The sequence below is a fragment of the Lissotriton vulgaris genome, chromosome 5 (assembly GCF_964263255.1).
Source record: "Lissotriton vulgaris chromosome 5, aLisVul1.2, whole genome shotgun sequence".
In the NCBI taxonomy this organism is placed as follows: Eukaryota; Metazoa; Chordata; class Amphibia; order Caudata; family Salamandridae; genus Lissotriton; species Lissotriton vulgaris.
This window is the reverse complement of record NC_141693.1, coordinates 1,933,859,708-1,933,872,771: the sequence shown is the minus strand read 5'-3', so window position 1 is coordinate 1,933,872,771 and position 13,064 is coordinate 1,933,859,708. Positions and strand designations below refer to the sequence as shown.

The 13,064-nt window shown below is 46.3% G+C and overlaps 1 protein-coding gene across 1 annotated transcript in view; it reads left to right on the top strand.

Annotated features, from left to right (window-relative positions):
• LOC147717787 (complement factor B-like) overlaps positions 1-13,064 on the top strand; it is a 590,914-nt gene that overhangs the window by 152,578 nt on the left and 425,272 nt on the right. Inside the window, exons 7-9 of the mRNA XM_086924575.1 lie at positions 1,455-1,593; positions 7,277-7,408; positions 7,797-7,886. Of these exons, the coding sequence (XP_086780701.1) occupies positions 1,455-1,593; positions 7,277-7,408; positions 7,797-7,886 (361 nt within the window). The remainder of the gene's footprint in view (positions 1-1,454; positions 1,594-7,276; positions 7,409-7,796; positions 7,887-13,064) is intronic.

Sequence of the window (13,064 nt, the reverse complement as noted above, 5' to 3'; positions counted from 1 at the left end):
ATAACAGATGTTCCGATGTTGACTTGTCCATATGGTTTACATAGGTCGGTAGTTTAGAAGGGTCCAAAGAAAATCTTCTCTGTACTAGATCAATCGCACGGTCTACAAATGCCTCCGCTCTAGAAATAAAGTCATCCAGAGTCCTGTTACGTTTTGTCACAGATCTTTTACTCAGTGTTGGTCTAGACATAGTTGTTTATTAGTATCCACTTTACAGGATGGTAAAGGGAGAATGGAACGGACAATAGTCAACACCCAACCCGGTGACGAAGCAACAAACGAAGACTTCAAATGAGAGAACAGTACCTTAAGTCCGCCTTGATGAACCTCAAAGAGAGTGGGCCCAGCCCGGACTCCTTCGGCCTGTGACGGCCTAGGACGGCCCGCCCTCTGCCCGGGCTCAGCCCGGCGAGCACCCGCGATGCGGGAGAAGCAGCGTTCTTTTCAAGCGCCTTCCGGGCGCGTCATTGGGCGGGATCGTGCCCTGGAGGCTACTGGGGGATGTAGTCCCCCTGCTCTGCGGCCGCGAGGTTCCAAGCGGCAGCGGGGGGGGTGGGGGGGGGATTGGGGGACTGTGAGATATGGCCAGCAAGACTTCTGCAGCACACCAGGACCCCAAAGATTATCAGGCAACAGCAGGTAGGATTTGAAAAAAGACAGTTTATTAACATCTCGTCTGAAGACTCCTGAGGGTCTACAACATCTACTCAGGCGGTCCACGACAGGTTGAGAAATTACATAATATGAGCGGATTGATAAAGTGTATATATATGACAGAAGGAAAACTGGAAATCGAAAATATCTGTATATGTGAAGGAATTTAAAATTAGAGGCTAACATTTCAGTTCAAACCTTAGTTTGACAGATGGGAGCAGCACAAGTACAGTATCTAGCAAGGATGATTGGTGGCTTCAATTGATGCAGTGGTTGGCGCTGACAAAGAGAGAGCATTTTCTATTAGCAAAAGAGGGAAGGTGATATACTAGACTCTAGCATATTGGTTCATATGTTAGAAATATAACCACATTTTGAAAAGCTCCAAGCTTCACATTAAAATTAAAATTTAGGTTTGTGTATTTTTTAGTTTATGAGTAACATTAAGTATTTTATAATTTGTGTATTTGCTTACTGTATACTTGATTTCTCTTTTGTTATGGACTGTTTTGAGGTTCAAATCGTAAAAATTGTTTAGGATGGGATTCATGGCTTCTGTTAGTGAGTCAGTGAGGGTCCACATAAATCAAAAGTGTAAGAACTACAGCACTACAATATTAAAAGAGACACAGATTGGTTTACAGATCAAATAAGATGGAAATCTATGGATGGAGCTATACGAAAACCCAATTATCATTAAACGTGAATGTGCTTCTGTATGCTGTTTTTCTTTTAACCTTGAGCAGAGAAGATTGGGATTGGAGGTCATTTCAGTAAGGTGTATATTTTTCCTTCGGTAGATCTCAACCTACGACATTACACCAAGGTACACCATCATTACCTATGCCACAGAAACAAAGACATTAGTTGACCTGGAAGATGATGCTGCCACTGATGCTGCCAAGGTCATTGAACTGCTGCAGGAATTTGATTACAGTGGTGAGTTGTTGACACAGTCCTTTTATGATGCAGCATGCAGTCCCTGAATAATGAGTGCAAAGTGCCGGACTATACAAAGTGGCCTAGGAGCTACGGTGGGGTGTGCATCCATTTTCTGCTCCAGTGAGGCACTTTTGTATTACAGAAGGGGCTGCATACACTTGCAAAGCCCCCGTCTGTAATGCACTTCATGCCAGCGGCACACATGTAGCGCTGGCACCATCCTAAAGAGGTGTTCCCTCATTTCCATGAGGGTGTGGCTCCATGCAAATAAGGGAACGCTTTGCCTCTTTACTTGTGTAATATTATAGTAGCGGGTGCAGCGGCAAAGGAGCCTTCAGTAAATGCACTGACTGTTCACCACAGAGAGAGTGCTCCTTGAAAGGGAGATAAGGAGTATCAGGGACCCTCCCAGCCGTGGATGGGTGCGGTAACTTGCTGTGCCTGCCAACAGAGGGATCTCTGCCCCCGTTATAATGCAGACCAGACTGCTGCATACAAACAGAAAGGGAGACCAGTAGCTTCAAACATCCAGTCTGCCTCTAATGCCCAGCATTACTTCCTTCTACGGCTCGCACAGTGGGCCAAAGTAAAAACTCCATCAGCACTTGACTTTCAGTGGTAGCGATGGTGAGCAGTCACAGGCATCTCAGGGACGTAATGTAGGGTGGTGCAAGCTCAGGACTCAATAACCACCCAGCAGCGCAATAATGGACTCTCCAACACAGTGCTTTACTTGGAACATAAACATACTTTAACATGCACAATTTAAATGGAATACCACCTAGGTTATATTAGCAGGTTAAATAAAATATGCTGACGCTTTAGCTACAGCACATTAGCGTACCGCCCATCCCTCCCCTTCACCCGGCTGTCCCCGCTCTCGAGAGTCTAGGCAGATCTCCCTATGGTCAAGATGTTTGTGCCTCACAAATCAAGGCTGAGGTGAAGATATTATGTTATCCAATATTTATAGAGCGCTCGTTCTAGGGGGACCAACTGTGAATTACGCTATGTGTACTCTATGGGGCCAACACTGATGACCTGTGGTCTTTAAAAGCCTGCTTTTGGAGTTACATCATTGGCTGGAACCATTGATAAACTGTGGGGATTTTAATGTTACTCTCAGTGTATGGATTGACTCCTCCTATCGTGGGTCGGGACCAAACTCCCCTTTGGCGACTACTATAGCTCAAAGAAACTGGCCAGGGCTGCTTTGTTGCCATTTATGGAATCCTATGCTCTGGTGGATGTCTGGCGAAACTCATGGATGAGCGAACATTGGTTTATATACTTCTCGGCCTCTCATAAATCCTTTTTTTCGGATAGATATGTTTCTTGTTAGCCAGACTCTTATGTCCCATCTTAGTATCTTCAATACAACAAGAGCTACAGGGGGGGAGAAAAGGCAGGCTGCCCCCCACTCAACGCACTATTAACCACAACAAGGCCTGACCAAACGGGACAACCCTAATTTTATAATTCCAACACTGGAGGGGTTTCTAGACTTTATGACTCCCTCTCATACATGTTTACTCACAATAGTCCAAGTGTTGTGGTGTGTCATAATGATATCACCATACCATCATAATCCCACCCACAAACTGAAAAAAAGTGTAGGAAAGGAGAGAAAGCACCTCACGATCGTAACACCAAGGGGGCTGCTGGCTAGTACTCACCAGCACGCCCGCTTATCATCACAAGTTACTTTCTCTCCAAAGAAAACAAGAGTGTGTTCTATCGTGAAGAAATCTCAAACCCATGAAATCAAAAAGAAAGATAGCAAAACCTAAATGTGAATAAACTATCTGTGCATACTATCATAGCAAGTGCCCATTGGACCCCTGTGAGAATATAAACAAATAATTCTCACCATTAAAAACTGGTAAAGCTTACAAGCTCAGAGTAACTTTATTGAGTGTGGTAAGCCTTCCCAAATTAAAAATGGTTCCGATCAAACCATAATCAATCTTCTTGAGCCAACATGTTTCGTTGCCAAAAACAATTCAAGTAACTTCTTCAGGGCTACTGGGGTTCCAAAATAAACTTCATGGGAGGTTCCACATCAAACCAGTTAGTTGCGTAAACTCCGCATACCTGCAACCATCTCTTAAAGGTTCACACGTCAGCTGATTGCGTGCCCCATATTCCAGCTCTCAAGAGTTCAAGGGACATTGCTCCGCTTTAGATTCATCCGCTCGAGCTTAATGTGCTCGCCTATGCAGATGATATTACTAGCTTGACCTGTGCCCAGGGAATTCTTTAGCAACGATTAAAAAAAGAATGGCAATTGAGTATGGGGCTATTTCCGGGTACAAACTTAACCTAGACAAGACCCTAGTTTTAGCTAACATTGTTTCTTCTCAGAGGGACTGGTCGATGGGACAAGTCGGCACCCTATTTGGGGGTCGAAGTCTCCCTGGAAATGAAAGGTGTAATCGAGCTTAATTATGGCACACTATCCAGTAGAACTCAGGAGATATTCAGCAACTGGCAAAGTCAACACATCGGTTCAATCGGACAATGTTACTTAATTAAGATGATCATTCTCCCTCGTTACTTGTATCTTTTCCGGTATATACCCTTGTATCTAGCCAAGGGCCTTGTTACACAGATAGAGGCTGTCTGCAACATTTGATCTAGGACTTATATATGAACGTTGCAGAGGCCATGACTGGATGGTAGACTCTCATTGCCAGATCTAAGTGTTTACCTTCTAGACTCCTGACTTTGACTCTATTTGGGCCTTTCTGAAAACAGGGATTACATTATTCGACACATATTCTTATCTAGGTCATAATCCCAACTTTTCCCGGCAACTGCACAAACGTTTCATTAATTACTGGCAGGCATCCTACTTATCTACCCTTTCTTCAAGGGTGACTGCCTTCTCTCCTTCGTGGCACTATCCCAGCAATTCTCTCTTCCTGGCTCAGGTTTTATTCGCTACCCGCAAATCTGGCATTTCATTATGGGTTTGAAGGTGGAAGACATTGATTGCTCTGTTAACACAGTTCTGAACGTTTCCCGGGTTAAAACTCAGTTTAAATTTATCAACAATTTTTATTATACTCCTTATTGTCTATGTATTATGAATGAATTTGAGGAAGGATTCCAAGTGCTTCCGATGTTCTGGCGATCAGGCAGACTCAGCCCATATTTTTGCCATCTGTCCTGCTATTTCTCATTATTGGCAGACAGTTTTTAGCAAGCAGCATATGCTTTGTCCGACTACCTTGAGCTGGAACCCTAAATTAATCATATTGGGCCATTCACCTCTAATACTTTATTTAAGTGGTATCTATTTCTGTGCTATTGCTCTAGCTTGAATGATTCTGGCTGACATTGGCTACTGGCCCAGGCTCCCAATGCCATGCTTTGATGGCATGAATTAATCAATATAGGCCTCTTGGAGTGCCAGATTATTGAGCAGTGTGCTCAGCTCAGGAAGGTATGGGTGCCGTTCAGGGGTCGTTTTGCGTGACTACAGTTTAGTCATGACCACCCATCTCCATTGCCTCTATTTTTCTTACTTTCTTTTTTGTCCTTGGTTGTATTTAGTGTTTAGTATTTACTGTCCAAGATTGCCCAAGCAATCTGGCATTGGTCGCTTTACAATCACCTGCACTTGCTCGTGGAGCAAGGTTTGCCTATCTCCTAAGAAGACCCCTTTAGGAGATGCATGAATAGGTGATCAACTCTCACCTTCTAGATTAGTACTTCTACCAGTGAGTACCACAACTGTAGATCTGTTCACAATGCCGACAATCATCAACTGCCAAAACTTCTCCTCAAGTTCTCTATATATGCAGTATTTCTTAATGCACTATGGATTGATTGGTCCAGGACATTTGCAAATGCTTTCCCCCCACTTCCAATGATCTCTTATGCTGTGTGCAAAAAGATGCAAGCACCAATGACTCTCATTATCATGGACCATGGAGCTCCCTTTTCTAGGCAATGTACATGCATCCACATCAAAGACTTCCCTTATGTTCTGATTGGCTCAGTCTGCATCAAAGTGAAATACTCCACCTCAATCTCAAATCCTTCAATCCAATGATGTGGCACCAGAAGTCTTAGAATGAGATGTTCCCAAATCTTAAAAGAATCTAGGTAAAGCATTTCACAAGTTATGTTATGTAGTTAAATGTTTTTTTGTCAGGTGGTTAAATCCTCAACACATGAACCCTCTAATGGCTCCGTAGTTCGCCTTCCACCTTTTGCATAAGGAAAATACCAGGTTGGCATGCACATCTATATGTGTTAATCTAGCTTCAACTGCAGCATATCTTAAAAGTAGAGAACACCAGTCTGTTTGTTCATACTCTACTATAAAGGATTTTATGGAACTGCACACTAACAAGCATGCCATCTCCCTATGCAGTGGTAGCCCCAAGTAAGACCTCACTTACAATTTGAGCTGCAGCATTCTTGTATTCTCTTGGATTCCTCTCCTGGTAAGTGGTTCTTGGTTGCCATCAGTTCCCTGCTGAGAGCTACCAGACTTCAGTCTCTGTCACTCATGGAGCTATTCATGTAGATTCATAAGGACAGTGTAGGTGCTAATAATGCATCCTTGCTTTCTGCCAAAGCTGCTCTTATCTTTCTCTGTGAGTTAATCTGTTAATTCGCCAACTGTCTGCTACCCCTAGCGCACATTTGAACCACTAAAAAGAGGGACATAACAGCTTTCCTAAGTAAATTACCATTTCAAACCTGACCAATTGTTCCACACCTAATTACCCTTAAGCGAAAAACTGGCACCAAACATGATTGCTCCTGTTTTAGCACTACCACTGATCTCCAGGTGAAGACTCCAACTAGGGTTCTCTACAGAATAAAGAAGCATATTGAGTAAACTACTGTTTTGTGCCTCTTGGATGCAGATAATCTTCATTACATGTTGTAATTTAAGTAGATACCACCGATTGTTACCCTGCCTAACCTGAACATTTGAAAAATATTTAACTCTATACTGTTTGAAGTAACGTTCCTCCAAGTCTAAAAGAACTCAGATAGGATTATCCTCAATGTAGTGCCTAACTCAGGGGAAAAGAAAGAAGATGCACTGGGATTTTGGGAGGTTGAGACTTTTCCATGACCTGTTGCATGAGATGTCGATCCTCTTCCTGGTGTCTAACTGCAAGTGTGTTATCGTGTGTGCAGATGGTGCGCATATCAACAGCATTCTATAATGGACTTGAGGCGTTGAATCAATAAAGCTCCCTGTTATGTTTGCATTGGAAAGACAGTGGCTGAGGTGCTACGAACCGTCTTGCCACTTGGAGGTCACATAAGAGGTGGAAGCTTAAGTGCATTCAAGATTGTGAGACTTGTGATAATGATCTCTCTCACCACTAGATGCTATAGGGCCTTAATTGTTGGATATAGTAGGGCTAAGAGTCCCTATTATGTCTCTCTCTTTTAACTTTTTTCCATTGGGGGGAGATTATGAGTGTGTGGCTGTTTCTTGGAATATATATTTATAATGGCCATTTGTATGTAATGTGTGTGCCTATTTATAGTTTCCATCAAGTGAATGATGTCACAATAGGTTTTACAACCCAAACGGACATTCTCAAGCAAAGGGACATTAAAGAACCATAAGAGGTTAAGCTCTTTGCTTTTCAATGGATGTCCATTCGAAGTACACACCTGAGTCTTTCTCTCTATTCCACAGAACACGAAGGCAAGTCTGGCACGAACACCCGTCTCGCTATCGAAACTGTTTACAACATGATGAGTCTGCACTCACAGCGTAATGCCGACAAGTTCAAGGATATTCGGCATGTGATCATCCTCATGACCGACGGTAGGTCCCACCTACTAATGTATCTTAGAAGCTGCGCATCCCTGCCTAGAAAGCCTGAAAGGAAGGGATGGCTCGAAAGGTGGTAAGTCCCTTTGTGGACAAGAGAGAAGCTGATGAGGATGTCTGAGGTAAGAAACCGCCATTTGGTAGCAGAGACCGCGTTTGAGTTCTGTCTTTGCTTCATCTCAACTTGGTAGAAAGTTCTGGTTTAAATCCTGTGCAAAGACTGGGCTTACCCACCTCAGGAACTAATCTGCAGCAGGACTTTATTCTTATTGTTGTTATTGTTCTTTGGGACTTACAAATCACATATAAGCCTTTAAATGGACTCACAACTTGTTGTCACACTGTTAATGGTACCATTACATAACAATTTTCCTCTTTTTAGGAAAATCTAACATGGGAGGAGACCCCAAACTTTCCATGTTGAGGATCCACGACTTTTTGAAAATCAGTGAGGGGAGAGAAGATTATCTGGGTAAGAAAATCAGGATTGGAGCCAAGAGGAGCAAATGCCAACTGTGCCACTGATGTACAGTGGCACCATGTTCTATGATGTACTCACTCATTATATCTCTTGCCTACTTTAATATACATATTTACATTTTGTGCCAAGGACAAACCTATTTGTACAAGGACACACAACATTCTAAACAAGCATTTGCAATGCAATATGTCTTGCAATTCAGAGATTTTGAGCTATTGCCATTGTAAATGACAATGCTTTTTATTAAAGTGTTTAAAAAAACTGCAATATTAAAAGGCATTACCATTTACAATACCAATAGGTCAAAGTTCCTAAAATGCGAGACCTATTGCATTACAAATGCAAGGCCGTAACTGAGTGCCCCACTACACGTAGCATGACTTCCACTCGCTACCGGTTTTGTGCTTGCCCCAGATTTTACTACTGTTATCCATTTCCAATGATAAATAATGCCAAACTACAGGTACCAGAATACAAAGCGGCGCAAGCTCCCCCAAAAAAAACCACACCAGAGAATTGCTTTAACAAAAATCAAGTTAATCCTCTTTGAACAACCATGCATCACATCCCCTTGGCAAACTGCCAAACAGGAATGAAAGCATGCTTCCTCAATCCTGCAGTGTACAGCCTCCGCCCTCCCCATACAAATATCATGAGAGCTCCTGTGAACCTCACCCAGGACTGCAGCGAGAGAGTGGAGGGAAGGAAATGCCCTGGTTGTAGCTGGAAAGGCAAGGGGTTAAGTCACTGAACCCTATAGAGATCAGGTTAATCAGTAACCCCACCACCCATAGTGCACACACATCACAGTGAGCGGCCAGCAACCTGTGGGGAGGGGTTGTGAACACCCTTCATGCAGATCTCTGTGGTCCATGGGACTGGGTAGAAAAGAGACCTTCACAAGTCCCAGGCAGGGTTCATCTTCACCATTCTATCTTCGCGTGTTCAAAGGGTGAGACGTTGTTTTTCAGCTCAAATGGCGTCTCTCATCCAGCGGTGCACTCTCTTAGTGTAGCGCTTGAAAACAAAGGCATCCATTCATTGTGTTTTTTTTTCTATTTGAGGCCGTGCTTTACAGGTGTAACCTTGGTGCAAATTAGGTTTTTATAAAGAGGAACTTAAAGTTCCTTCCAACTGGTGAGCGTCTAAAGCGCTTTTAGGGAGGGCACATGCGAATCAGAGAAAGTTTCAAACAAAACAGTTATCGCAGAAAAGAGGTGCGGATGGGGAGGGGCTTCTTAGATATGGGGTGGCAGCCGGGATCCCCATCCTCAGGGGTCAGCGACAAGTGATAACGGGAAGCTGCCTCTTACCTTCACAAAGAGCTCCACTCGCACTGCTCGTCCGACATGCTGGCCGAAGTGAGGGGAACTGGCGCAGGGAGGGAGGGGCCATTTAGATTGTCCTCTTCTGACTGCTCTGCCCCTCGAGGGTGCACCTGAACCTCATTGTGTGCTGCCAGCACCTGCGGAGCCCTGCTTCCGGTCCCCAGCACTCGGCACCAAACTTCCCAACAGCACCAGTGCGAGCGGAGGGAGGAAACCTGCGCCCGGCACTCAGTGCAAGACTTCACCGCACGTCCAACTGCAGGATCAGAGCAGAAGCCCCAGAACGGCAGCTATCTCCGGCTTCGCCTCTGGGCGCCGCACCCCCAAACTGCCCAAAGTTGGCTTGAAAGGGAGCGGTTCTGAGCTGGAAGCGCTAACACACCCAGGAAGGAGCAGAGGCGGGCCGGTGCACTGCTTGCAGGAGTGACTCACTCTGACTAAGGCCAGCTCAGCACTCCCAAGGAGGCCCGGTGGAGCGAAGCATACTCCAGACTCCACGAGTGGCCGGAATACAGAGAAAGGGTCCCGAGTGCTGTGTACTTACAGAGAGAAGTACTGGGGACCCAAGTGCGTCCTGTTCCTGTCCGGCTGTGAGAGGAGGCACCAGGCAACAACAAAGTAGTCCCTACATTAAAAGATACCGCCCTGTAGCTTAAGTTGACTGTAGCTGGTCGATGCTGCTTCCTTCAGAAATGGAAGAAACCGGAAGTGACTTATCGGACGACTAGCCAACAATGAGCGAGATAAGAGGAGCAATGCCAGATTGCACCAATGGCAAGCGACAAAACAAAGAGAAACTCAATGGGTGGAGTTTCACTAGTAATGCTGATTACTTGATGCCTCGGAGAGGCAGCGCATGCGCTGCCTATGCGAGACCTAAAAATGAACAGCTTCCATTGTGATTAGGAAGTGATCTTGTTGCTGTTTTTTTTTTTTAATCTTTATTTTGTTTTATTAGAGAAAACAGAAGTAAAGAAAAAAGCGACAATCCCGCACAACTTCCCACACAGGGGGCATAAGTAGAGGTAGATAGCAAGGGTGATGAGTTCTAAAGAGCGACCACAAATCAGCTTGGACGGCAGTTCAATGAGGCAATAGGACAGTTCAAGTACAGGACAACGCTGATCACAGTTCAAAACCTCGATGGGTGGGACGCTCTGCGAGGTCGGAATAGCAGTACTCATACACGCCGCCTGCTGCACAGGCCTCTTGTATGCCTCAGTTGTCATCGAGGGTGCCGCAAAAATGAACAAAGAGAGAACATACCCCCCCCCACCCCTCCCATCACCCCCGGTGGTGGTGACAACATACACTCATTCACTCATCCTGATTCCATATTCAGACCTGAAATAGATGGGGAGCCCTCACCGTGGGCGGGCAAACTGCAGATGGCAATCCCTTTGAAAGGAAGCGGACCAAGGGTCCCCAGTGGAATATAAAGTTCTTGAAATTGCCCAGGAAGATGTCCGCTACCTGTTCCATGCTCAGCAATTTCCATAACCTCGCATGCAACCGGGTAATCGCCGGGGCCTCCGGTTTTTTCCAGGCCGCTGCCAGAGTAAGTTTGGCAGCCCCGATACACAGCCACAAGATCTTTTTGTCCGCTCGGGTCTGGTGTTCGAGATCCGGGTCTCGAAGACCCATCAGTACATGGGCCATTGAGTCAGCTATTGGGTAACCAAGGATCTCTTTGATATGGGATAGGATCTCTTCCCAATATGGGCGGATGATCGGGCAGTCCCACCAGATATGGCGAAAGTCCCCAAGCAAACCACTGCCCCTCCAGCATCTGTCCGATGAGGACGGGAAGATGCGATGTAGTTTGGCCGGGTACAGATACCAGTCCATGAGAGTCTTAAGATGGGCCTCCCTCAATTCCACCGAGTGATTATGTGCAGCGATGTCCCGCCACAGGCACGACCATTGCCCTTCAGAAATATCTTGTCCGAGGAGTACCCCCCAGTGTCCCATATATCTGGGGCGAGGTGACACAGCGGAAGTAGGCAGTAGGTTATAAAGAAAGGAAATAACGCCCTTCATGGTAGTGGTCCGTAAGATGAAGGCCTCAAACGTAGAGGGAGGCCTCGCGGCCGCGTCATTGACCACTGGCGACATGGCCCAATGAAGCAGTTGGATGTGGTGGAATCTCTCGGATGGTGGGACTCCATAGTCCCGCATACAGTTGTCAAAGGTAAGCGGAGTATAGCCATGAAACAAGTGCGTGAGAGCCCTACAGCCCCCCTCCCTCCACACCTCGAAAGGGCCCTCCTGCAACGCCAGCGGAAAGGCCGGGTTAAAGTGTATTGGTGTAAAGGGGGATGGGAACGTAGTCCAGCGTTCATCATTAGACACTGTGTCCCAAACCTTCAGGGTAGTGCCGGTGGGGAACTGATGTATGCGTTCTTGGGACTATCCTTCTTAGGTTTCCACGCCAGGTCCCAGATTGATCTCCCCGCTACACTTCTGTCCATATGCAGCCAATGTTTTTCCCAGAATTGCTGGGACCACTCCACCAAAACTCGTAACTGCGCGGCTTTATAGTACAGGTGCATATCGGGGAGGCCCACTTCCCCCTCCTTCCGTGGCCGACGCAGAGTAGCAAAGGAGAACCGCGCCCGTCCCCCCTGCCAGATGAAGCGAAGCATCTGGGTTTTGAGGCGCCGGAAGAAGTCCACATCTAACGGTATAGGGAGCGCCTGGAAGAGTTATAAAAACTTGGGCAGGAGGACCATTTTGAGCGCGTGAATTCTACCCAGCCACGATATATACTTTGGTTTCCAGCGGTCCAAGTCCACACGGGTCTTTGCCAGCAACGGGGGGAAGTTCGCAGAGTATAATTTGCCTATCGAGGGTGTCAGCCGGACCCCTAGGTACAGGATGGAGTTGGAGGCCCATGGCAGTGGCGTGAGTGGCCGCACTCTATTCACCTCCGCTGAGGAGAGTGTTAGATTGAGAACATAAGATTTATCGTAATTTACCTTGAAGCCGACCACCTCCTCAAAGCGCAGGAACACCTTCTGGACATGTGGGAGAGAGTGAGCCGGATCCATAACAGACAAGAGAACGTCAGCAGCAAAGAGGGTAATTTTGTGCTGCTCCCCAGTAAAGGGGAGACCCCGTATCCCCTCGTGTTCCCGCTCTGCTAGTGCCAGTGGTTCAATACTCAAGGCGAAGAGCAGGGGGGAGAGGGGGCAGCCCTGTCTGGTGCCCCGGGAGTGTGGAAAGAACGCTGTTACGAGGCCATTTACCGCAACTCTAGAGCGGGGGCTACTGTAGTTCGCTCTAACCATTGATAGGAACTTAGCCGAGAAGCCGAAGGCGGCCAAGGTGTGAAACAGGAAGCCCCAGTCCACCCGGTCAAAGGCTTTTTCCGCATCGAGATCCACCAGGACCGCAGGTATTCGGAATCTGTTAGCCTTCTCAATCAAGTGGATAACCCTCCTCGTATTATCGTGGGTCTGGCGACCCTTAATGAACCTGGATTGGTCTGGGTGAATGAGCGCCGGCAGCAAGTCTTGGAGCCTACTTGCAATGATGGAGGAGTACAATTTGGCGTCTAAATTAAGGAGGGCTATCGGGTGATATGAGGAGCATTTAGTAGGGTCCTTCCCTGATTTGGGGATAATCGAAATCACCACATTGATCCCGACGTTTCCCCGGACTCTGCCATGTCGTTAAAAAGAGTGACCAAAAAGTCGCTCACTTCCGTCGCGAACGTCTGGTAGAAAAGAGCAGTATAGCAATCTGGCCCAGGCGCCTTATGGAGTTTCAGAGCTTTGATGGCATCTAGCACTTCTGCCCTGGTGATTGGGGCAGCGAGTAATTCATTCCACTCCTTGGA